The sequence below is a fragment of the Mya arenaria genome, chromosome 3 (assembly GCF_026914265.1).
Source record: "Mya arenaria isolate MELC-2E11 chromosome 3, ASM2691426v1".
NCBI classification, from domain to species: domain Eukaryota; kingdom Metazoa; phylum Mollusca; class Bivalvia; order Myida; family Myidae; genus Mya; species Mya arenaria.
In genome coordinates, this window is record NC_069124.1 from 65,616,647 (window position 1) to 65,642,316 (window position 25,670).

Below are 25,670 nucleotides of genomic sequence, written 5' to 3' on the forward strand. Positions count from 1 at the left end.
GGGCTTTTTCTTTCTGAAACAAGCTGTTTCATCAGTATAATCCCCAATAATGTTTTAGAACATAACACAATAGTCCTCGGTAATGTTACAGAACATAATACAATAGTTCACGGGAAGGTTCCAGAACATACTGCAATAGTCCCCGAGAATGTTCCAGAACATAATATAATAACCCTCGGGAATGTTCCAGAACATACTGCAATAGTCCTCGGGAATGTTCCAGAAAATACTACAATAGTCCTCGGGAATGTTCCAGAACATACTACAATAAGCCTTGAGAAATCTTTCACAACATCTATATTAAGACTATTGTTTATTCTAAAGCCTTGTTTTATTCCAAAACTTCATCATCTTGAATAAGTATAGAATATAGAATATTCTTAAACAAAACTGCTTAAATAAATAGCAGTATAATTAACTTGAATTTATCTAGGCCACCTAACAATGGAACTAGATTAGTGAGTGCTGAGTTCAAAATACATAAACATGTAACAACAGCATGTCCTCGATTTGTTTCATCTCTGATTTAAGTATAAACTTAATAACAAGGGCCTTTTCAAATTTCCTTCTTTGATCAAATAATTGACTTTTTTAATATTTACGACCTGGTAACTTTTTAAGTCGTTTAATCGAGATACTAAGTCATTTTCACGAACTATAAAGACATTTAGACGAGCTAGATTTCCGTTTTAAGCATAAAGGATATTTAAGAGTTTCCTTCCTGTCATTCATAATAGTTCTGATCTCTTTTAAACGGCTTTTCATAGTTATAATTAGAATTAGACTTATATATGTGAACAAATCTTATGTTAAAATGTATTGATTTGAGATTGTAAACTGTGGTTCGCCCATTAAACAATTGTTTCGGGTAAAATATATAATGGGCAAACATATATCGTAAAAATTTACCTATGGCCATCAGGGCATTTCATTGTGACAATAAACATATATATACATGTATATACCGGTTGAAAAGTACACGTCGTGATGTTGAGCGTTGACTTGACAAAGTGGCAAACGTCAGATACATAACATTTCTCTCCAAGAATATAGCAAAGCTCCGTTTCACCTGATGTCTTCAGTCGTATGCTCAAACTTGCCTAGGATGACAGAGAACGATTGATAAAAGAAAATATCATTTTCAATCCAGCTATGCTAGATTAATGGCCATGTTTATTGTTTTTAATTTAGACAAAAATAGTTAATGTCCGGTGGCATGATAATTCCAGCACTATGAACATTATTAGGAGCAAACAGAAGAACCCAACTGCCCTATCTGTAAACATCCCTTAACATAGGTCAACGCAATTCGAAAAGAAACTTATTTTCGAGTCGTCGTTCTGTGACGGTTGCAGTTACAACGCTATGTTTATGTGCTGTGATTATAAAATTAGTACGAAACACTGCATGTTCCCGGTTTAAACTTCACAATGTTTAAATGGTACAAGTGTTCAAGTACTACTACTTACATCAACCTTATTCGAGTTACCAATCATCTTTGTGAGCGTCGCATTCATACTCAGATTGACGTAGCCAAGGTCCATTTGCACGGGGTCGGGTTGAATGTCAAAGGTGAGGGGTACAGGCGTGCTGTTGCAATTCCGGAAGCTTAATCCGCATTTGACTGCATTTGGCTAAGACATATATAACAGGTTGTTTTTTTCGTGCACTATGTTTCTCATTGTTTAAAAACTCAGTGTTGAAGTATGTCGTTTCAAGCACCAAACTGTGTTTTATTTCTCATCTTCTGTGATCATTGGTATATAGGAGTGGACTTGACGATTATTCGGTCGCTCGGTGGCTCGGTCTTACCCGAGGGATAATTTGTGAAAGATTTGACGCTTTTAAATATTTTTTGAGCATAAAATGCAGATCAAAATCGACTTCGGTTACAAACCGCTTATTCTTTACGGAGGTATGTCCTCTTTTCAACTCAGAATCGCCCCCACTCCCCCCCCCCTCCGCCAAAAACAAAACAAAAAAAACGGTTTCTGGACAATTATATAAGTCATGACCGAGTTGACTGATTTAAATATATAATGGTATACGCATTTTACACGATGGATAACAATGTCATGAAAGGTCTGACGGGTATAAATAATATTCGGTACATATGTTTAACCCGACAAACCAGACCTAGCTTAGAACTTGGCAAATCAATGTGTCTAGATGATAACTAATGACAGGGTCGATGGATTTAAATACTTTTTGGTACAATGTACAACACCAAACAACATTTGACTATTCAAACAACTAATTCGTGACGGAGTTATGGCCTCTTTTTAACTTTAATTGGCTAACAGACGCTTTCTAAACAATTCATCATGAATACAAGTGTTTAACACATACGAATATATATAATAGTCGACTATGGTGACAGTCCACCAATGTTTGATGGAGTTATGGCCCTTTTTTAAATATATAGTTATATCATTCCTATATCCAGGCGGCGAATGGGGTTATTCATCACTCTTGTGAATGCTCTTGTTTAATATTTTTTGAATATTACTTATAATAACAATTTACTAGTATTTTTAGTATTTTTCACTGATAATTATATTAAGTAAAAAATAAATCACTTACCATATATATTGCAGAATCAACGGAATAAAAAGCACACACATAACATAGAAACCATGAAAATAAACATATTATAATAAGCTTAAGCATTTTGTCCTGATATTTAATACCTAAGCGGAAAGCGTGATAGTTTTCTTCTCGATTTTGTGGAAAAAAACAAAAACATTTGGTTCTTAATGGGTTTAACAGGAAATTACTTCATGTATATGTTACATATTGTGACATTATCTTACCGGACATGACGTCACAATTAAAAAGAAAGAAAATTGTGTTAATTTTTAAGCTATTTACGTATTTCTGGTTTGATATCATCTTAGTTTGAGTGATTTTGCTTCTAAACAAAATAGAAATGATCGGATGTATATGTGGTTTTACATTATCTCATGTTCTACATTTCTGAAATGCATTAAGAGCGAAATTTGGCATTGCATTGGTGATCAGTTTGCCACTAGTACAGGCGAAACAGGTAGGTAGCTTTAGCTATTTTCTTCCTGGAAAAGACATTGGATAAATCTGACACTCATCATACTTTAATGCACAATTGTATGCTACTTGTAATGGCAATATGTTATTTGGCTCTTCAAAGGCTCACTTAGTGACATATTTGCTAAACTCTTTGAATGAAATTGTGTATAATATTACGACTCGTGAAAGATCCTATATATTTAATTAAACCAAAAACATTCAAATACAACCCAATCGAAAGGTCAATCAAAACTCTATAAATATTCATTTGCGTACAAATAATCTTCCAAATTTGGACACATATAGCAATACCACAATACTTAACAAAATGAGCCGTTTCATTTGTTCTATTAGTCAGAATCCTTTTAAATAGAATGACCAGTTCACTTCATAACAGTATTATACATGTGCCCTTAGTGAAAAATCATTTACTTTAAATAGACATGGACTGCATAACGAGATTTCTGACCATCGGTAGGTTCGGATAGTTATCAAATGTGTTCTGTTATTTATACGAATTTCCAACATTTTGTACAAAGTCTGACCAAGATCCTGGAACATGAGGTGCAAGAGTAGAAATGTGACATCTGAAGTGTTAATAATATATTTTGCTTTTATATTTGATATTGTGGATATTTTTGTACTGGTATTACTTATATTCACATTTATCATCGAAGTTACAGAAAATACCTTCGCTTTATGAAGAATACATAGCACTATTGTCGTCTACACAATAAACAGAATTCCACTGACGCTTACCTTATTCGATCTTGATGGCGTATGATAATTTGAATATTCATTAATGGAAATGTTTTCTTAAAATTTAATGCTTGCTAGTTTTTCTTAGTGCAGTCCCTAGAGGTATTTGTGTGCATTTTTGTCCAGAGCGTTTCTTGGTATATTTTTGTCGGGGGATGTCTGAAGTTCATATTTAGCGAGGGTGGACAGCTGGCATCCTCCAGGTTACTATGGTAACCAAGATAACAGCCAATATGGCCGCTGTTTTCTTAGCCCATGACTAGTCTTACAGTATTTATTATAGCTATTGAACACAAACATTTATTGACTTAAATGTTTAAAGTAAGTTATGTTCTATGCTAAGCTTTCTAACATACTGACTATCAAGGTCACCAAAGGTCAAGGTCATTTCAAGGTCGTTCATTAAATGGAATGGTTAGATGTTTGATGTGTTATATTTAGAAAGAAAACATCTTTTTAATAACTTGTAATGAGGATTAAAGTCGTACTTTATCATTAGTGGCTAAAACAAACTTATTCACTGAATGATAATTATTAAACAAGGCCCTTGTCAATACTATTACTTTGAGATGTGTTTCATTTGATAAATGACATTGAAAACTACATTGAGACGGTCAGTAGTCAAATATTCAAATATGTACCCTCTAAGGCATAAAACAAAGGTCCACATACATACAAACACCACATACAAACGTACAAACATCAAAAAAGCTTAACCGATAACAGACCTTTTTCAAAACAAATCTAGTTGAGCTAGCACCCGAAAAAGGCTAGGAATGTCCATACCCCCACTAGCATAACATCGACAAATAAGATACTAACAATAACAAACTAAATGATTTAAACATGATTTGTTTACCAAATTACCTTATTAAATAATAATTTTGGCTGAACGAAAATCTCTGGTACGAAAGATATTGCGTTGCCCTTAAATAGAGGAAACGATACTGGGACAAGCCAAGCAGTCAACGTCTCCCTGCGATCTTCTTAAGTGGCACAAGGACCATTGAAAAACAGACACTCACCTAGAGACACGCACGTAATAAATATAATTATTTAGAGAGACACAACAGACAATCAACTAGCTGACTGTACATGGCCACAAGTTGGGCAGTAATGTTTTAGCACTTCTAACAAAAAGTAATTGAAGTGTAACATTCATGTTTCAGCATGTCAATATTTGACAACAATATTGTTTTTATAAAGTGGTATTTCCCAACAACGGAAGAAAGTATGAGGAAATTCGAATCGAATATTTCAAATAAACGATAAATATAACTAAAGTGTAGTCCCGAGACTCAATACGTCAAAACTTATTGGGAGTTCAGGGTTCAGGTATTAATTAAAATTTGAACACCTTTTGTGTAACAATTTCACAGAGGATTCACTGCAACAATCTTTACTAAATTGCACACTTTACTAAGATTATAACAACTGTACATCAACGCTAATGCTTGGTTGGTGATCCCTAGCAATCATTTAAACTCACTGCCTGTAAAATTAAATGGTGTGAACATTAACCAATATCTAACAAGCGGGATTACTATGTTGCTCCTCAAAATAAATATTTAATCTATTAAAATTTTTATGAACACTAAACCTGACGTAACCAAGTGTTTATTTGAAAGGAATTCAATAACACAGGTACGATCGGTTTTAATTAGGCCTCCATTACCTTCCTATACAATTATAATGATATATCAGAAACCAAATTAAGGTCACGCTTAGGTTACATTATATTGCAAACTGAAAGTGAAACTTGGTCGCAAGTGAAAGAAGGCCAACCTTGAGATATTAACATACTTTTTTAGAGACTTGTCCACAAAATATTGAGCATATTTCTATACAATCCAAATCATTACTAAATCGAAACACAATAAACTCAGGCAAAAAGTCAAAAGGTCATTATCGATATCAATTTGTAAACAAACGTGTTGATCATATTTTTATCAAAACGAAGGCATGTTTTAAAATTTAAATACCCTTCTTCCTAGCGAGTCATCTGGTTATGCAAATTATCAAGCATAAATTTATAGCATAACTTCTGATTTTCTTTCTCTACAAAGACCTATTTTATGAATGGTTTAGTGTAAGTTGACTTATTTTTATCTTATCTTTCTTTAATAAAAATCGATTAAACGTATGAAATTCAGCCAGTAACGGGCTATACATTTATTAGCAGCATTAAAACTACCTTAAACCTATCATCTACCTACGACAGAGCTTGATGTTGAAGCCCGTCATCTCTCCAAGACAGAGCTTAATGTTGAAGCCCGTCATCTCCCCAAGACAGAGATAAATGTTGAAGCCCGTCATCTCCCCAAGACAGACTTTGATGTTGAAGCCCGTCATCTCCCCAAGACAGAGCTTGATGTTGAAGCCCGTCATCTCCCCAAGACAGAGCTGAATGTTGAAGCCCGTCATCTCCCCAAGTCAGAGCTGACTGTTGAAGCCCGTCATCTCCCCCAAGTCAGAGCTGAATGTTGAAGCCCGTCAACTCCCCAAGTCAGAGCTGAATGTTGAAGCCCGTCATCTCCCCAAGTCAGGCCCGTCACATACCCAAGTCAGAGCAGAATCTTTAGGCCTGTCACTTACCCAAGTCAGAGCTGAATGTTGAGTCCCGTCATCTACCAAAGACAGAGCTGACTGTTGAGGCCCATCACCTACCAAAGACAGACCTGAATATTGACGCCCATCAGCTGAATGTCGAGGCCCGTCACCTACCAAAGACAGAGCCGATTATTGAGGCCCGTCACCTACCCAAGTCAGAACTGAATGTTGTGACCCGTCACCTACCCAAGTCGAAGCTGGATGTTGTGGCCCGTCACCTACCAAAGACAAAGCTGAATGTTGTGGCCCGTCACCTACCCACGACCCACTAACAATTCTCAGTTGTATTAAGTCTTAAAATATAACTTTTCTGACTTTTGTCGGAAAATCGTTTCCGAAAAGTAAGGACAGTCGAAACCTGTTGCCACGATATCCAAGGGACTGTCCAAGCGAATATCGATCAAAGCGGGAATGCTTAACAAAGAGTATAACAAATTGCGTCTTTTACATCCAGTTCGAGCCAACGAGATAATCGAGCCAATCGTTTCGACTGTATCTTCAACTTCTTAACAAACACAGTTGCAAATAAGATGTCTAGACTCACTTACAATCTTAACAATGAGAAATAGGACTTCTAGTTTCATTTTACATAGACCAATTATATTCAATTCATCTCTGTACATTCCACAGGAACTACGGGTGAATTCAATTTGCCTAGGGCCAAAAAACAACAAGTTGAACTCACTTTCCAGTGTCTCTGCTTTTCACCAATTACTGTAATTATTCAAGACAAATGCAAAAAAGTTTCATATAATACCATTAAACCTGTAAATAAATGTGTACAGTGTAGATCTTGAACCACCTAGAACCGGAGTATAAGCTTAAAGTGCCCATAACTGAGCTACCTTGTTGACGTGTTAATCTCATAACAAACAATTGTTTAAATCGGATTCAAAGAAACATCATAACCTCTTTTTCTGATATTCAAAACGACTGAGGTAGCATTCCCCTAACTCAGCTCCCAAGTATCTCATGCTCGGACAGTTTTTTTTTTGTTTATTACGGAACGTAACAATTTCTTTTATTTAAAAAAAATATAATGAGTCAGTTTTGTTAAAAAAGGGTAAACTCGATGCTTGAATGTTTCAGGAAATACTGTTTATTAGTATGGTGAAGCAAAACTTATACATCAATGTTGTACAAATCTTATTTATGTGAACATATAAGTGCAACTAGGCAAACTTCTCCGACGCCACTCTTTCAACGTAGATGATCATCATGTTTGTTCAAAGTAAACTGCAATCACTGAAATAAAACCCACAATTTATGTTTTACTTTTGGTCTGTAAAATTTACATTTGCTTAGTGTACATGACAATATACAGTGCAATCAGTCTTTATTGTTCCCTACAAAACTTCAATTCAGATGTTTACACTACATCCATATCTCAAGCGGTTGTCCATAAACAATAGTAGGTTTGAAGGGACACAATTCAAACATTGCAAGATGTCAATGGCGGCGCAGTTAGCAATAGTAAACAACACTTATCACTATGAAAAAATGATTAAAATACAAGTACATCATTTCATATGTAGGTGTATTTCAGACAATTGAAAATTTTACAAAGGTTGATTTTAGTTTCAAAAGTCGTGAGCATTTCAACGGCATTGTATTATATTAATATTCTTAGTTGAAGATGCTCTACACTACCATATCAACATAACATAACATTCATTGTACTATTGTAAGAATTGTTTTCCGTATCTTTCTTATTCGAAGAGAAATCACCAAACTGTTACAAGGGTGTGCTGAATGGAATTATTTAAAGCATTTCTTACACAAATAAAAAAAACAACAACATTTTATTGACATTACTTTGTATAAATATATACACATTTTAGTATTAAATGAATAAAACAAATCATCTGAACAGGGAAGTGTAATGTATGCTTTACATTAGCGTTTCCGGAAAACGTTTTAAAGCTGCATTCTCACAGATTTACAGTTTTTACAACTTTGGTTTGTCTTGTAATGCGTCAATGCGTTTCGGCCGGTTTAAGAAAAATACATAAATCACTTTTTGAACTTAAATATGAACATCTGTGATCTGATTTTTGGTAAGCAGTTTTATATCACTGGTTTCCAAGCATTAGTGACGTTCAAAGACAAAATATTAAAAAGTTGTCAAAAATGTTAATATGTGAGTGGGTAGCTTTAACATTTCAGCTATCATTTAAAGCAACAGAACCTACTTCAAGCACATGGTCCATTCTAGGCATGCCACTGGCTCCCCTAATTCTCTGACGTTTGCTTTGATTGTAAATTGTCCCTTCACTATGAACGGCAGATCTGTGAAGTGTCGTCTTTTGTGAAACAACTTACCTTGAAACTAAAAATTAACGGTCATTAGACATGCGGTAAAGCTCTTCCTGGGCTTGATTCGAAAGCTTTTTTTCTTTCTGAAACGAGCTGTTTCATCAGTATAGTCCCCAAGAATGTTTCAGATCATACTACAATAGTCCTCGGGAATGTTCTAGAACATAATTCGAAAGTCCTCGGGAATGTTCCAAAACATACTACAATAGTCCTCGAGAATGTTCCAGAACATAATACAATTACCCTCGAGAATGTAACAGAAAATACTTCAATAGTCCTCGGTAAGGTTCCAGAAAATACTGCAATAGTCCTGGGGAATGTTACAGAACATAATATAATAACCCTCGGGAATGTTCCAGAACATACTACAATAGTCCTCGGGAATGTTCTAGAACATAATTCAAAAGTCCTCGGGAATGTTCCAGAACATAATAATATAACCCTGGGGAATGTTCCAGAACATATTGCAAAAGTCCCCCGGAATGTTACAGAACATAATATAATAACACTCGGGAATGTTCCAGAACATACTGCAATAGTCCCCGGGAATGTTCCGGAACATACTGCAAAAGTCCTCGGGAATGTTCCGGAACATAATAATATAACCCTGGGGAATGTTCCAGAACATATTGCAAAAGTCCCCCGGAATGTTCCACAAAAATACTGCAATGGCTCCCGGAAATGTTCCAGAACATACGGTAGAAGTCCGCGGGAATGTTCCAGAACATACTAGAATAGTCCCCGGCAATGTTCCAAAACATACTACAATAGTCCCGGGAAATGTTCCTGAACATACTACAATAATCCCCGGAAATGTTCCAGAACATACTATAATAGTCCCCGGAAATGTTCCAGAACATACTACAGTAGTCCTCGGGAAGGTTTCAGAGCATACTACAATAACCATCGAGAATGTTCCAGAACATTCTGCAATAGTCCTCGGGAATGTTCCAGAACATACTACAATAACTCTCGAGAATATTTCGGAACATACTACAATAGTCCTCGGGAATGTTCCAGAATATACTACAATAACCCTCGGGAATGTTCCAGGACATACTACCCTATTATTCGGAAATGTTCCAGAACATACTATAAAAACCCTCCGAAATGTTCCAGAACATACTATAATAACCCTCGAGAATGTTCAAGAACATACTACAATAACCCTCGGGAATATTTCAGAACATACTACAATAGTCATCGGGAAGGTTCCAGAAAATACTACGGTAGTCCTCGGGAATGTTCCAGAAAATACTACGATAGTCCTCAGGAATGTTCCAAATCATATTACAATAAGCTTCGGGGAAGTTCCAGAAATTCTTCAACAATCATCGGAAAGGTTCCAGAAAAAACTACAATAGTCTTCGGGAATGTTCCAGAAAATACTACGATAGTTCTCGGGAATGTTCCAGAATATACCACAATAATCCTCGGGAATGTTCCAGAACATAATACAATAATCCTCGGGAATGTTCCAGAACATAATACAATAGTCCTCGGGAATATTTCATAAAAAACTACAATAGTCCTCAGGAATGTTCCAGAACATACTACAATAACCCTTAAGAAATCTTTCTTAACTTTTATATTAATAATATTCTTTATTCTAAAGCCTTTTTTAATTCCAAAACTTTTGAAATAAGTATAAAACATAGAATATTTTATAACAAAACCAGTTAATTAATAGCTGTATAGTTTACTTGAATTTATCTACGCCATCTAACAATGGAACTAGATTTTTGAGTGCTGAGTTCAAAATACATATACGTGTAACAACAGCATGTCCTCGATTTGTTTTATATCTAGGGCCTTTTCAAATGCCGAAAAGTCCTTGTAAGATCAAATAATTGCCTTTTTAATATTTAAAAAAGCAAACATGTATTCGTAATAATATCCTTTCTCAGAATGCATAGGTTGATTGGAGCTCACCAAAATTTAATAATTGTGAAATCAAGCTAATCCGTTTATTAAAATCTTTTTTAATCAAACATGAACAAAATTGCGCGCTCTGTTATACGATAACAATATGTATTAAATTAAAACTTTTAATATATCATACGTTTGTATAGAGATGACATTCGTGTCTTTTTTATCGTCAAAACGACCTAGTAACTTGTTAGGTCGTTTAATCGAGATACTATGTCATTTTCACGAACTATGAAGACATTTAGACGAGCTACGTTTTCGTTTTAAGCATAATGGAAATTGAAGAGTTTCCTTCCTGTCCTTCATAATATTTCTGATTTCTTTGAAAAGGCTTTTCATAGTTGTTATAATTAGCATTAGACTTATATATGTAAACAAATCTTTTTTGTTTATTACGCAACGTAACAATTTCTTTTATTTAAAAAAAATATAATGAGTCAGTTTTGTTAAAAAAGGGTAAACTCGATGCTTGAATGTTTCAGGAAATACTGTTTATTAGTATGGTGAAGCAAAACTTATACATCAATGTTGTACAAATCTTATTTATGTGAACATATAAGTGCAACTAGGCAAACTTCTCCGACGCCACTTCTCTTTCAACGTAGATGATCATCATGTTTGTTCAAAGTAAACTGCAATCACTGAAATAAAACCCACAATTTATGTTTTTACTTTTGGTCTGTAAAATTTACATTTGCTTAGTGTACATGACAATATACAGTGCAATCAGTCTTTATTGTTCCCTACAAAACTTCAATTCAGATGTTTACACTACATCCATATCTCAAGCGGTTGTCCATAAACAATAGTAGGTTTGAAGGGACACAATTCAAACATTGCAAGATGTCAATGGCGGCGCAGTTAGCAATAGTAAACAACACTTATCACTATGAAAAAATGATTAAAATACAAGTACATCATTTCATATGTAGGTGTATTTCAGACAATTGAAAATTTTACAAAGGTTGATTTTAGTTTCAAAAGTCGTGAGCATTTCAACGGCATTGTATTATATTAATATTCTTAGTTGAAGATGCTCTACACTACCATATCAACATAACATAACATTCATTGTACTATTGTAAGAATTGTTTTCCGTATCTTTCTTATTCGAAGAGAAATCACCAAACTGTTACAAGGGTGTGCTGAATGGAATTATTTAAAGCATTTCTTACACAAATATAAAAAAAACAACAACATTTTATTGACATTACTTTGTATAAATATATATACACATTTCTGATTTCTTTGAAAAGGCTTTTCATAGTTGTTATAATTAGCATTAGACTTATATATGTAAACAAATCTTATGTTGAAATGTGGTGATTTGAGATTGTAAACTGTGGTTCGCCCAGGTAAACAATTGTTTCGGGTAAAACATATAATGGGCAAACATATATCGTAAAATTATACCTATGGCCATCAGGGCATATCATTATGACAATAAATATAAATACATGTATATACCGGTGGAAAAGTACACGTTGGGATGTTGAGCGTTGACTTGACCCAGTGGCAAACGTCAGAAACGTAACATTTCTCTCCAAGAATATAGCAAAGCTCCGTTTCACCGTGCTCTGTCTTCAGTCGTATGCTCAAACTGGCCTAGGATGACAGTGAACGATTGATACAAGAAAAGAATTATTTTCAATCCAGCTATGCTAGATTTGTGTCATATTTGTTGTTTTTAGTTTACACTAGAGTAATAAATGTCCGGTGGCATTATGTTTCAAGTACTATAAGCTTTATTATGAGCAAACAGAGGAATCCAACTGCCATAGCTGTAAACATCCCTTACCATAGGTCAACGAAATTCGAAAAGAAACTTAATTTCGAGTCGGCGTTCTGTGACAGTTGCAATTACAACACTATGTTTCTATACTGTGATTATAAAATTAGCACGAAACACTGCATGTTCCCGGTTTTAACTTTAAAATGTTTTAATGGTACAAGTATTCAAGTACTATTACTTACATCAACCTTGCTCGAATTACCAATCATCTTCGTGAGTGTTGCATTCATACTGAGATTGACGTAGCCAAGGTCCATTTGCACGGGGTCGGGTTGAATGTCAACATGCTCAAAGGTGAGGGGTACAGGCGTGCTGTTACAATTCCGGAAGCTTAATCCGCCTTTGACTTCATTTGGCTAAGACATATATAACAGGTCAGTATTCCTTTTTTGTGCACTATGTTTCTCATTGATTAAAAACTCAGTGTTGAAGTATGCCGTTTCAAGCACCAAGATGTGTTTTATTTCCCATCTTCTGTGTTCACTGGTATATAGGAGTGGACTTACCGTTTTTCCCCTCCTAATCTTAGAATTTGCTAAGAAAAGATGTCCGGACATGAACTCTCATGAAAGGTTTGACGGGTATAAATAATATTTGGTACATATGTTTAACCCGACAAAACCAGACCTAGCTTAGAACTTGCCAAAACAATGTGTCTGGATGATAACTAATGACAGGGTCGATGGATTTAAATACTTTTTGGTACAATGTACAACACCACACAACATTTGACTGATTCAAACAACTAATTCGTGACGGAGTTATGGCCTCTTTTTAACTTTAATTGGCCAACAGACCCTTTCTAAACAATACATCATGAATACAAGTGTTTAACACATACGAATATATATAAAGTTCGACTATTGTGACAGTCCACCAATGTTTGATGGAGTTATGGCCATTTTTTAAATATATAGTTTATATCATTCCTATATCCAGGCGGCCTATGGGGTTATTCATCACTCTTGTGAATGCTCTTGTTTATTATTTTTTGAATATTACTTATAATAATAATTTACTAGTATTTTTAGTATTTTTCACTGATAATTATATTAAGTAAAAAATAAATCACTTACCATATATATTGCAGAATCAACGGAATTAAAATCACACACATAACATAGAAACCATGAAAATAAAAATATTATCTTAAGCTTAAGCATTTTGTCCTGATATTAAAATCAACAATGAGACCCTAGACTTAAGGAAACAAAATATTATACTGAAAGCTTTTTTATAATTTACAATGCATAAATTTCCTTATTATAACACAGATTAAGGTCTCATATAACACTGATTAAGCAGCAATAAATGATCACTTGTTATCACATGTTGTTTTTTCCGGCTAAAAATAGCCACCATGTATTTCACTGCATTACACATGTGTAATATAACATTACCCTGTTTTTATAGGTGAGATAATATATCACTCCGCGTGTTTGTAAAAAAAAATAATGGCAAAATTAATTGCTTAATTGGCAGTATTGTAGCAAGTCTTACGTTTTCTTTCTCATTTTTTATTTATGATGAAGATTTTCTTAAATAAAGAAGTACATTTTCCATTTAATACCTAAGCGGAAAGCGTGATAATTTTTTCTCGATTTTGTAAAAAAAAAAAAATTTGGTTCTTAAAGAGTTTAACAGGAAATTACTTCATGTACATATTATAAATTGTGATGTCATCTTACCGGACATGACGTCACAATTAAAAAGAAAGCAAATTGTGTTAATTTTTAAGCTATTTACGTATTTCTGGTGTGACATAATCTTAGTTTGAGTGCATTTTACTTCTGAACAAAATAGACACGATCGGATATATCTGTGGTTTTAAATTATCCCAAGTTCTACATCTCTTAAATGCATTAAGAGCGATAAATGCCATTGCATTGGTGGTCGGTTCTTCACTAAAACAGGTGAAACCGGTAGGTAGCTTAAGCTATTTTCTTACAGGAAAAGACATCGGATAAATCTGACACTCATCATACTATAATACACAATTGTATGCTACTTGGCAATATGTTATTTGGCTCGTCAAAGGCTCACTTAGTGACATATTTGCTAAACTCTTTGAATGAAATTGTGTATAATCTTACGACTCGTGAAAGATCCTATATATCTAATTAAACCAAAAACATTCAAATACAACCCAATCGAAAGGTCAATCAAAACTCTATAAATATTCATTTGCGTACAAATAATCTTCCAAATTTGGACACATATAGCAATACCACAATACTTAACAAAATGAGCCGTTTCATTTGTTCTATTAGTCAGAATCCTTTTAAATAGAATGACCAGTTCACTTCATAACAGTACCATACATGTGCCCTTAGTGAAAATCATTTACTCTAAATAGACATGGACTGCATAACGAGATTTCTGACCATCGGTAGGTTCGGATAGTTATCAAACGTGTTCTGTTATTTATACGAATTTCCACCATTTTGTACAAAGTCTGACCAAGATCCTGGAATATGAGGCGCAATAGTAGAAATGTGACATCTGAAGTGTTAATAATATATTTTGCTTTTATATTTGATATTGTGGATATTTTTGTACTGGTATTACTTATATTCACATTTATTATCGAAGTTACAGAAAATACCTTCGCTTTATGAAGAATACATAGAACTATTGTCGTCTACACACTAAACAGACTTCCACTGACGCTTACCTTATTCGATCTTGATGGCGTATGATCATTTGAATATTCATTAATGGAAATGTTTTCTTAAATGCTTGCTAGTTTTTCGAAGTACAGTCCCTAAAGGTATGTGTGTGCATTTTTTGTCCAGAGCGTTTCTAGGTATATTTTGTTGGGGGATGTCTGAAGTTCATATTTAGCGAGGGTGGACAGCTGGCATCCTCCAGGTTACTATGGTAACCAAATAACAGCCAATATGACCGCTGTTTTCTTAGCCCATGACTAGTCTTACAGTATTTATTATAACTATTTAACACAAACATTTATTGACTTAAATGTTTGAAGTAAGTTATGTTCATATGCTTAGCTTTCTAACATACTGACTATCAAGGTCACCAAAGGTCAAGGTCAAGGTCATTTCAAGGTCGTTCATTAAATGGAATGGTTAGATGTTTGATGTGTTATATTTAGACAAAAAAAAACCATCTTATTAATAACTTGTGATGAGGATTAAAGCCGTACTTTATCATTAGTGGCTAAATCAATCTTATTCACTGAATGATTGTGTGGACCCTGATCAAACAAGGCCCTTGTCAATACTGTTACTTCGAGAGGAGTTTCATTTGATGAATGACATTGAAAACTACATTGAGACGGTCAGTAGTCAAATATTTACCCTCTAAGGCATAAAACAAAGGTCCACATACATACAAACATCACAAACAAACGTACACACATCAAAAAAGCTTAACCGATAACAGACTTTTTTCAAAACAAATCTAGTTAAGCTAGCACCCGATAAAGGCTCCCCACTAGCATAACATCGACAAATAAGATACTAACAATAACAAACAACATCTAAAGCAAATGCGACTAAAAAAACATGATTTTTTTACCTGAATTAAATAATAATTTTGCCTGAACGGAAATCTCTGGTACGAAAGGTATTGCGTTGCCCTTAAATTGAGGAAACGATAATGGAACAAGACAAGCAGTCACCGTCTCCCTGCGATCTTCTGGTGGCACAAGAACTATAACAAAACAGACACTCAACTAGAGACACGTACGTAATAAAGATAATTATAAGAGAGACACACAAACACAGACAATCACCTAGCTGATGGACATGGCCACAAGTTGGGCAGTAATGTTTTAGCACTTCTAACAAAAAGTAATTAAAGTGTAACATTCATGTTTCAGCATATCAATATTTGACAACAATTTTGTTTTTATAAAGTGGTATTTCCCAACAACGGAAAAACGTATGAGGAAATTCGAATAGAATATTTCAAATAAACGATAAATATAAATAAAGTGTAGTCCCGAGACTCAATACGTCAAAACTTATTGGGAGTTTAGGGTTCAGGTATTAACAAAAATTTGAACACCTTTTTGTGTAACAATTTCACAGAGGATTCACTGTAACAATCTTTACTAAATTGCACACTTTTCTAAGATTATAACAACTGTACATCAACGCAAATGCTTGGTTGGTGTTCCCTAGCATTCACTCTCTCACTGCCTGTACAATTAAATGGTGTGAACATTAACCAATATCTAACAAGCGGGATTACTATGTTGTTCCTCAAAATAAGTATTTAATCTATCAAACTTTTTATGAACACTTAACCTGACGTAACCAAGTGTTTATTTGAAATAATTCTATAACACAAGTACGATCGATTATAATTAGGCTTTCATTACCTTCCTATACAACCAAAAACCAAATTAAGGTCATGCTTAGGTTACATTCTATTGCAAACTGAAAGTGAAACTTGGTCGCTAGTGATCGAAGGCTAACTTTGAGATACTAACATACTCTTTTAAGAGTCTTGTCCACCAATTGTTGAGCATATTTCTATACAACCCAAATCATATTATTAAATCGAAACACAATAAACTCCGGCAAAAAGTCAAAATGGTCATTATCGATGTCAATATGTAAACAAACGTGTTAATCATATTTCTAACAGAACAAAGGAAAGTTTTAAGATATAAAAGAACCCTTCTACCTAGTGATTCATATGGTTTACCATTATGCAAAATATCAAGCATAAATTTATCGCATATTTCTGAATTTCTTTATCTACAAAACCCTATTTCATGAGTAGTTTAGTGACATATTGTTTATTTTATCTTTCTTTAATAAAATCGATAAAACATATGAAATTCAGCCAGTAACGGGCTATACATTTAACAGAAGCATTAAAACTACCTTAAACCTGTCACCTACCTATTTGATGTTGAAGTTCGTCATCTCCCAAAGTCAGAGCTTGATATTGAAGCCCGGCATCTCCCAAAGTCAGAGCTGAATGTTGAAGCCCGTCATCTCCCCAAGACAGAGCTTGATATTGAAGCCCGTCATCTCCCCAAGACAGAGCTTGATGTTTAAGCCCGTCATCTCCCCGAGTCAGACCTGAATGTTGAAGCCCGTCATATCCCCAAGTCAGAGCTGAATGTTGAAGCCCGTCATCTCCCTAAGTCAAAGCTGAATGTTGAATCCCGTCATCTCCCCAAGTCAGAGCTGAATGTTGAAGCCCGTCAACTCACCAAGTCAGAGCTGAATGTTGAGGCCCGTCATATACCCAAGTCAGAGCAGAATGTTTAGACCTGTCACCTACCCAAGTCAGAGCTGAATGTTGAGGCCCGTCACCTACCCAAGACAGACCTGACTATTGAGGCCCGTCAGCTGAATGTCGAGGCCCGTCACCTACCAAAGACAGAGCCGATTGTTGAGGCCCGTCACCTACCCAAGTCAGAACTGAATGTTGTGACCCGTCACCTACCCAAGTCGAAGCTGGATGTTGTGGCCCGTCACCTACCCAAGACAAAGCTGAATGTTGTGGCCCGTCACCTACCCACGACCAACTTACAATTCTCAGTTGTATTAAGCCTTAAAATATAAGTTTTCTGACTTTTGTCGGAAAAGTAAGGACAGTCGAAACCTGTTGCCACGATATCCAAGGGACTGTCCAAGCGAATATCGATCCAAGCGGGAATGCTTAACAAAGAGTATAACAAATTGCGTCTTTTACATCCAGTTCGAGCCAACGAGATAATCGAGCCAATCGATTTCGAGCCAACGCGTTTCGACTGTATCTTCAACTTCTTAACAAACACAGTTGCCAATAAGATGTCTAGACTCACTAATAATCTTAACAATGAGAAATAGGACTTCTAGTTTCATTTACATAGACTAAGTATATTCAATTCATCTCTGTACATTTCACAGGAACTACGGGTGAATTCAATTTGCCTAGGGCCCAAAAAACAAGTTGAACTCACTTTCCAGTGTCTCTGCTTTTCACCAATTACTGTAATTATTCAAGACAAATGCAAAAAAGTTTCATATAATATCATTAAACCTGTAAATAAATGTGTACAGTGTAGATCTTGAACCACCTAGAACCGGAGTATAAGCTTAAAGTGCCCATAACTGAGCTACCTTGTTGACGTGTTAATCTCATAACAAACAATTGTTTAAATCGGATTCAAAGAAACATCATAACCTCTTTTTCTGATATTCAAAAACGACTGAGGTAGCATTCCCTTAACTCAGCTCCCAAGTATCTCATGCTCGGACAGTTTTTTTTGTTTATTACGCAACGTAACAATTTCTTTTATTTAAAAAAAATATAATGAGTCAGTTTTGTTAAAAAAGGGTAAACTCGATGCTTGAATGTTTCAGCAAATACTGTTTATTAGTATGGTGAAGCAAAACTTATACATCAATGTTGTACAAATCTTATTTATGTGAACATATAAGTGCAACTAGGCAAACTTCTCCGACGCCACTTCTCTTTCAACGTAGATGATCATCATGTTTGTTCAAAGTAAACTGCAATCACTGAAATAAAACCCACAATTTATGTTTTTACTTTTGGTCTGTAAAATTTACATTTGCTTAGTGTACATGACAATATACAGTGCAATCAGTCTTTATTGTTCCCTACAAAACTTCAATTCAGATGTTTACACTACATCCATATCTCAAGCGGTTGTCCAGAAACAATAGTAGGTTTGAAGGGACACAATTCAAACATTGCAAGATGTCAATGGCGGCGCAGTTAGCAATAGTAAACAACACTTATCACTATGAAAAAATGATTAAAATACAAGTACATCATTTCATATGTAGGTGTATTTCAGACAATTGAAAATTTTACAAAGGTTGATTTTAGTTTCAAAAGTCGTGAGCATTTCAACGGCATTGTATTATATAAATATTCTTAGTTGAAGATGCTCTACACTACCATATCAACATAACATAACATTCATTGTACTATTGTAAGAATTGTTTTCCGTATCTTTCTTATTCGAAGAGAAATCACCAAACTGTTACAAGGGTGTGCTGAATGGAATTATTTAAAGCATTTCTTACACAAATATAAAAAAACAACAACATTTTATTGACATTACTTTGTATAAATATATATACACATTTTAGTATTAAATGAATAAAACAAATCATCTGAACAGGGAAGTGTAATGTATGCTTTACATTAGCGTTTCCGGAAAACGTTTTAAAGCTGCATTCTCACAGATTTACAGTTTTTACAACTTTGGTTTGTCTTGTAATGCGTCAATGCGTTTCGGCCGGTTTAAGAAAAATACATAAATCACTTTTTGAACTTAAATATGAACATCTGTGATCTGATTTTTGGTAAGCAGTTTTATATCACTGGTTTCCAAGCATTTGTGACGTTCAAAGACAAAATATTAAAAAGTTGTCAAAAATGTTAATATGTGAGTGGGTAGCTTTAACATTTCAGCTATCATTTAAAGCAACAGAACCTACTTCAAGCACATGGTCCATTCTAGGCATGCCACTGGCTCCCTAATTCTCTGACGTTTGCTTTGATTGTAAATTGTCCCTTCACTATGAAGATCTGTGAAGTGTCGTCTTTTGTGAAACAACTTACCTTGAAACTGAAAATTAACGGTCATTAGACATGCGGTAAAGCTCTTCCTGGGCTTGATTCGAAAGGCTTTTTTTCTTTCTGAAACGAGCTGTTTCATCAGTATAGTCCCCAAGAATGTTTCAGATCATACTACAATAGTCCTCGTGAATGTTCTAGAACATAATTCGAAAGTCCTCGGGAATGTTCCAAAACATACTACAATAGTCCTCGAGAATGTTCCAGAACATAATACAATTACCCTCGAGAATGTAACAGAAAATACTTCAATAGTCCTCGGTAAGGTTCCAGAAAATACTGCAATAGTCCTGGGGAATGTTACAGAACATAATATAATAACCCTCGGGAATGTTCCAGAACATACTACAATAGTCCTCGGGAATGTTCTAGAACATAATTCAAAAGTCCTCGGGAATGTTCCAGAACATAATAATATAACCCTGGGGAATGTTCCAGAACATATTGCAAAAGTCCCCCGGAATGTTACAGAACATAATATAATAACACTCGGGAATGTTCCAGAACATACTGCAATAGTCCCCGGGAATGTTCCGGAACATACTGCAAAAGTCCTCGGGAATGTTCCGGAACATAATAATATAACCCTGGGGAATGTTCCAGAACATATTGCAAAAGTCCCCCGGAATGTTCCACAAAAATACTGCAATGGCTCCCGGAAATGTTCCAGAACATACGGTAGAAGTCCGCGGGAATGTTCCAGAACATACTAGAATAGTCCCCGGCAATGTTCCAAAACATACTACAATAGTCCCGGGAAATGTTCCTGAACATACTACAATAATCCCCGGAAATGTTCCAGAACATACTATAATAGTCCCCGGAAATGTTCCAGAACATACTACAGTAGTCCTCGGGAAGGTTTCAGAGCATACTACAATAACCATCGAGAATGTTCCAGAACATTCTGCAATAGTCCTCGGGAATGTTCCAGAACATACTACAATAACTCTCGAGAATATTTCGGAACATACTACAATAGTCCTCGGGAATGTTCCAGAACATACTACAATAACCCTCGGGAATGTTCCAGGACATACTACCCTATTATTCGGAAATGTTCCAGAACATACTATAAAAAACCCTCCGAAATGTTCCAGAACATACTACAATAACCCTCGAGAATGTTCAAGAACATACTACAATAACCCTCGGGAATATTTCAGAACATACTACAATAGTCATCGGGAAGGTTCCAGAAAATACTACGGTAGTCCTCGGGAATGTTCCAGAAAATACTACGATAGTCCTCAGGAATGTTCCAAATCATATTACAATAAGCTTCGGGGAAGTTCCAGAAAATACTTCAACAATCATCGGAAAGGTTCCAGAAAAAACTACAATAGTCTTCGGGAATGTTCCAGAAAATACTACGATAGTTCTCGGGAATGTTCCAGAATATACCACAATAATCCTCGGGAATGTTCCAGAACATAATACAATAATCCTCGGGAATGTTCCAGAACATAATACAATAGTCCTCGGGAATATTTCATAAAAAACTACAATAGTCCTCAGGAATGTTCCAGAACATACTACAATAACCCTTAAGAAATCTTTCTTAACTTTTATATTAAATATTCTTTATTCTAAAGCCTTTTTTAATTCCAAAACTTTTGAAATAAGTATAAAACATAGAATATTTTATAACAAAACCAGTTAATTAATAGCTGTATAGTTTACTTGAATTTATCTACGCCATCTAACAATGGAACTAGATTTTTGAGTGCTGAGTTCAAAATACATATACGTGTAACAACAGCATGTCCTCGATTTGTTTTATATCTAGGGCCTTTTCAAATGCCGAAAAGTCCTTGTAAGATCAAATAATTGCCTTTTTAATATTTAAAAAAGCAAACATGTATTCGTAATAATATCCTTTCTCAGAATGCATAGGTTGATTGGAGCTCACCAAAATTTAATAATTGTGAAATCAAGCTAATCCGTTTATTAAAATCTTTTTTAATCAAACATGAACAAAATTGCGCGCTCTGTTATACGATAACAATATGTATTAAATTAAAACTTTTAATATATCATACGTTTGTATAGAGATGACATTCGTGTCTTTTTATCGTCAAAACGACCTAGTAACTTGTTAGGTCGTTTAATCGAGATACTATGTCATTTTCACGAACTATAAAGACATTTAGACGAGCTACGTTTTCGTTTTAAGCATAATGGAAATTGAAGAGTTTCCTTCCTGTCCTTCATAATATTTCTGATTTCTTTGAAACGGCTTTTCATAGTTGTTATAATTAGCATTAGACTTATATATGTAAACAAATCTTATGTTGAAATGTGGTGATTTGAGATTGTAAACTGTGGTTCGCCCAGGTAAACAATTGTTTCGGGTAAAACATATAATGGGCAAACATATATCGTAAAATTATACCTATGGCCATCAGGGCAAATCATTATGACAATAAATATATATACATGTATATACCGGTGGAAAAGTACACGTTGGGACGTTGAGCGTTGACTTGACCAGTGGCAAACGTCAGAAAAGTAACATTTCTCTCCAAGAATATAGCAAAGCTCCGTTTCACCGTGCTCTGTCTTCAGTCGTATGCTCAAACTGGCCTAGGATGAAAGTGAACGATTGATACAAGAAAAGAATTATTTTCAATCCAGCTATGCTAGATTTGTGTCATATTTGTTGTTTTTAGTTTACACTAGAGTAATAAATGTCCGGTTGCATTATGTTTCAAGTACTATAAGCTTTATTATGAGCAAACAGAGGAATCCAACTGCCATAGCTGTAAACATCCCTTACCATAGGTCAACGAAATTCGAAAAGAAACTTAATTTCGAGTCGGCGTTCTGTGACAGTTGCAATTACAACACTATGTTTCTATACTGTGATTATAAAATTAGCACGAAACACTGCATGTTCCCGGTTTTAACTTTAAAATGTTTTAATGGTACAAGTATTCAAGTACTATTACTTACATCAACCTTGCTCGAATTACCAATCATCTTCGTGAGTGTTGCATTCATACTGAGATTGACGTAGCCAAGGTCCATTTGCACGGGGTCGGGTTGAATGTCAACATGCTCAAAGGTGAGGGGTACAGGCGTGCTGTTACAATTCCGGAAGCTTAATCCGCCTTTGACTGCATTTGGCTAAGACATATATAACAGGTCATTATTCCTTTTTTGTGCACTATGTTTCTCATTGATTAAAAACTCAGTGTTGAAGTATGCCGTTTCAAGCACCAAGATGTTTTTATTTCCCATCTTCTGTGTTCATTGGTATATAGGAGTGGACTTACCGTTTTTTCCCATCCTAATCTTAGAATTTGCTAAGAAAAGATGTCCGGACATGAACTCTCATGAAAGGTTTGAAGGGTATAAATAATATTTGGTACATATGTTTAACCCGACAAAACTAGACCTAGCTTAGAACTTGCCAAAACAATGTGTCTGGATGATAACTAATGACAGGGTCGATGGATTTAAATACTTTTTGGTACAATGTACAACACCATACAACATTTGACTGATTCAAACAACTAATTCGTGACGGAGTTATGGCCTCTTTTTAACTTTAATTGGCCAACAGACCCTTTCTAAACAATACATCATGAATACAAGTGTTTAACACATACGAATATATATAAAGTTCGACTATTGTGACAGTCCACCAATGTTTGATGGAGTTATGGCCCTTTTTTAAATATATAGTTTATATCATTCCTATATCCAGGCGGCGTATGGGGTTATTCATCACTCTTGTGAATGCTCTTGTTTATTATTTTTTGAATATTACTTATAATAATAATTTACTAGTATTTTTAGTATTTTTCACTGATAATTATATTAAGTAAAAAATAAATCACTTACCATATATATTGCAGAATCAACGGAATTAAAATCACACACATAACATAGAAACCATGAAAATAAAAATATTATCTTAAGCTTAAGCATTTTGTCCTGATATTAAATCAACAATGAGACCCTAGACTTAAGGAAAAAAATATTATACTGAAAGTTTTTTTATAATTTACAATGCATAAATTTCCTTATTATAACACAGATTAAGGCCTCATATAACACTGATTAAGCAGCAATAAATGATCACTTGTTATAACATGTTTTTTTTCCGGCTAAAAATAGCCACCATGTATTTCACTGCATTACACATGTGTAATATAACATTACCCTGTTTTTATAGGTGAGATAATATATCACTCCGCGTGTTTGTAAAAAAACAATAATGGCAAAATTAATTGCTTAATTGGCAGTATTGTAGCAAGTCTTACGTTTTCTTTCTCATTTTTTATTTATGATGAAGATTTTCTTAAATAAAGAAGTACATTTTCCATTTAATACCTAAGCGGAAAGCGTGATAATTTTTTCTCGATTTTGTAAAAAAAAAAATTTGGTTCTTAAAGAGTTTAACAGGAAATTACTTCATGTACATATTATAAATTGTGATGTCATCTTACCGGACATGACGTCACAATTAAAAAGAAAGCAAATTGTGTTAATTTTTAAGCTATTTACGTATTTCTGGTGTGACATAATCTTAGTTTGAGTGCATTTTACTTCTGAACAAAATAGACACGATCGGATATATCTGTGGTTTTAAATTATCCCAAGTTCTACATCTCTTAAATGCATTAAGAGCGATAAATGGCATTGCATTGGTGGTCGGTTCTTCACTAAAACAGGTGAAACCGGTAGGTAGCTTAAGCTATTTTCTTACAGGAAAAGACATCGGATAAATCTGACACTCATCATACTATAATACACAATTGTATGCTACTTGGCAATATGTTATTTGGCTCGTCAAAGGCTCACTTAGTGACATATTTGCTAAACTCTTTGAATGAAATTGTTTATAATATTACGACTCGTGAAAGATCCTATATATCTAATTAAACCAAAAACATTCAAATACAACTCAATCGAAAGGTCAATCAAAACTCTATAAATATTCATTTGCGTACAAATAATCTTCCAAATTTGGACACATATAGCAATACCACAATACTTAACAAAATGAGCCGTTTCATTTGTTCTATTAGTCAGAATCCTTTTAAATAGAATGACCAGTTCACTTCATAACAGTATCATACATGTGCCCTTAGTGAAAATCATTTACTCTAAATAGACATGGACTGCATAACGAGATTTCTGACCATCGGTAGGTTCGGATAGTTATCAAACGTGTTCTGTTATTTATACGAATTTCCACCATTTTGTACAAAGTTGACCAAGATCCTGGAACATGAGGCGCAAGAGTAGAAATGTGACATCTGAAGTGTTAATAATATATTTTGCTTTTATATTTGATATTGTGGATATTTTTGTACTGGTATTACTTATATTCACATTTATATCGAAGTTACAGAAAATACCTTCGCTTTATGAAGAATACATAGCACTATTGTCGTCTACACAATAAACAGAATTCCACTGACGCTTACCTTATTCGATCTTGATGGCGTATGATAATTTGAATATTCATTAATGGAAATGTTTTCTTAAAATTTAATGCTTGCTAGTTTTTCTTAGTGCAGTCCCTAGAGGTATTTGTGTGCATTTTTGTCCAGAGCGTTTCTTGGTATATTTTTGTCGGGGGATGTCTGAAGTTCATATTTAGCGAGGGTGGACAGCTGGCATC

At 34.6% G+C, this 25,670-nt stretch overlaps 2 protein-coding genes across 3 annotated transcripts; both read right to left on the reverse strand.

The window, feature by feature from the left end:
• Window positions 1–7,609: 7,609 nt before the first annotated feature.
• Window positions 7,610–14,892, reverse strand: LOC128227041 (uncharacterized). Of its 2 annotated transcripts, XM_052937217.1 has the most exons (5): window positions 13,528–14,892; window positions 12,634–12,807; window positions 12,127–12,264; window positions 8,607–8,743; window positions 7,610–7,659 (listed from the first exon to the last, which is right to left on the reverse strand). In XM_052937217.1, exons 1-5 carry the CDS (start codon window positions 13,612–13,614, stop codon window positions 7,641–7,643), a joined length of 555 nt encoding a protein of 184 aa, XP_052793177.1. In that variant the 5' UTR covers window positions 13,615–14,892; the 3' UTR covers window positions 7,610–7,640. The 2 variants fall into 2 exon arrangements, with proteins under 2 accessions (XP_052793177.1, XP_052793178.1); XM_052937218.1 differs by lacking the exons at window positions 7,610–7,659; window positions 8,607–8,743 and adding an exon at window positions 10,684–11,300 and having other exon boundaries at window positions 13,528–14,889.
• A 5,388-nt stretch (window positions 14,893–20,280) lies between these two features.
• On the reverse strand, window positions 20,281–24,003 carry LOC128226206 (uncharacterized). Its single transcript, XM_052936099.1, has 4 exons — window positions 23,882–24,003; window positions 22,988–23,161; window positions 22,496–22,618; window positions 20,281–20,322 (listed from the first exon to the last, which is right to left on the reverse strand). The coding sequence occupies exons 1-4, from the start codon at window positions 23,966–23,968 to the stop codon at window positions 20,281–20,283; spliced, it is 426 nt and encodes a 141-aa protein (XP_052792059.1). The 5' UTR covers window positions 23,969–24,003.
• Window positions 24,004–25,670: the final 1,667 nt, after the last annotated feature.

Bases quoted from the DNA above. Each gene is read 5' to 3' on its own strand.
- LOC128227041 (XM_052937217.1), bottom strand. From the start codon at position 13,614: ATGCTTAAGCTTAAGATAATATTTTTATTTTCATGGTTTCTATGTTAT. The intron at 12,265-12,633 runs GTAAGTAATAGT...CTGTCATCCTAG, and splicing joins GTAATTCGAGCAAGGTTGAT to GCCAGTTTGAGCATACGACT. The intron at 8,744-12,126 runs GTATATACATGT...GTTAATTTTTAG, and splicing joins CAACGTGTACTTTTCCACCG to TTTCAAGGTAAGTTGTTTCA.
- LOC128226206 (XM_052936099.1), bottom strand. From the start codon at position 23,968: ATGCTTAAGCTTAAGATAATATTTTTATTTTCATGGTTTCTATGTTAT. The intron at 22,619-22,987 runs GTAAGTAATAGT...CTTTCATCCTAG, and splicing joins GTAATTCGAGCAAGGTTGAT to GCCAGTTTGAGCATACGACT. The intron at 20,323-22,495 runs GTACTTTTCCAC...AACATTCCCCAG, and splicing joins AACGCTCAACGTCCCAACGT to GACTATTGCAGTATTTTCTG.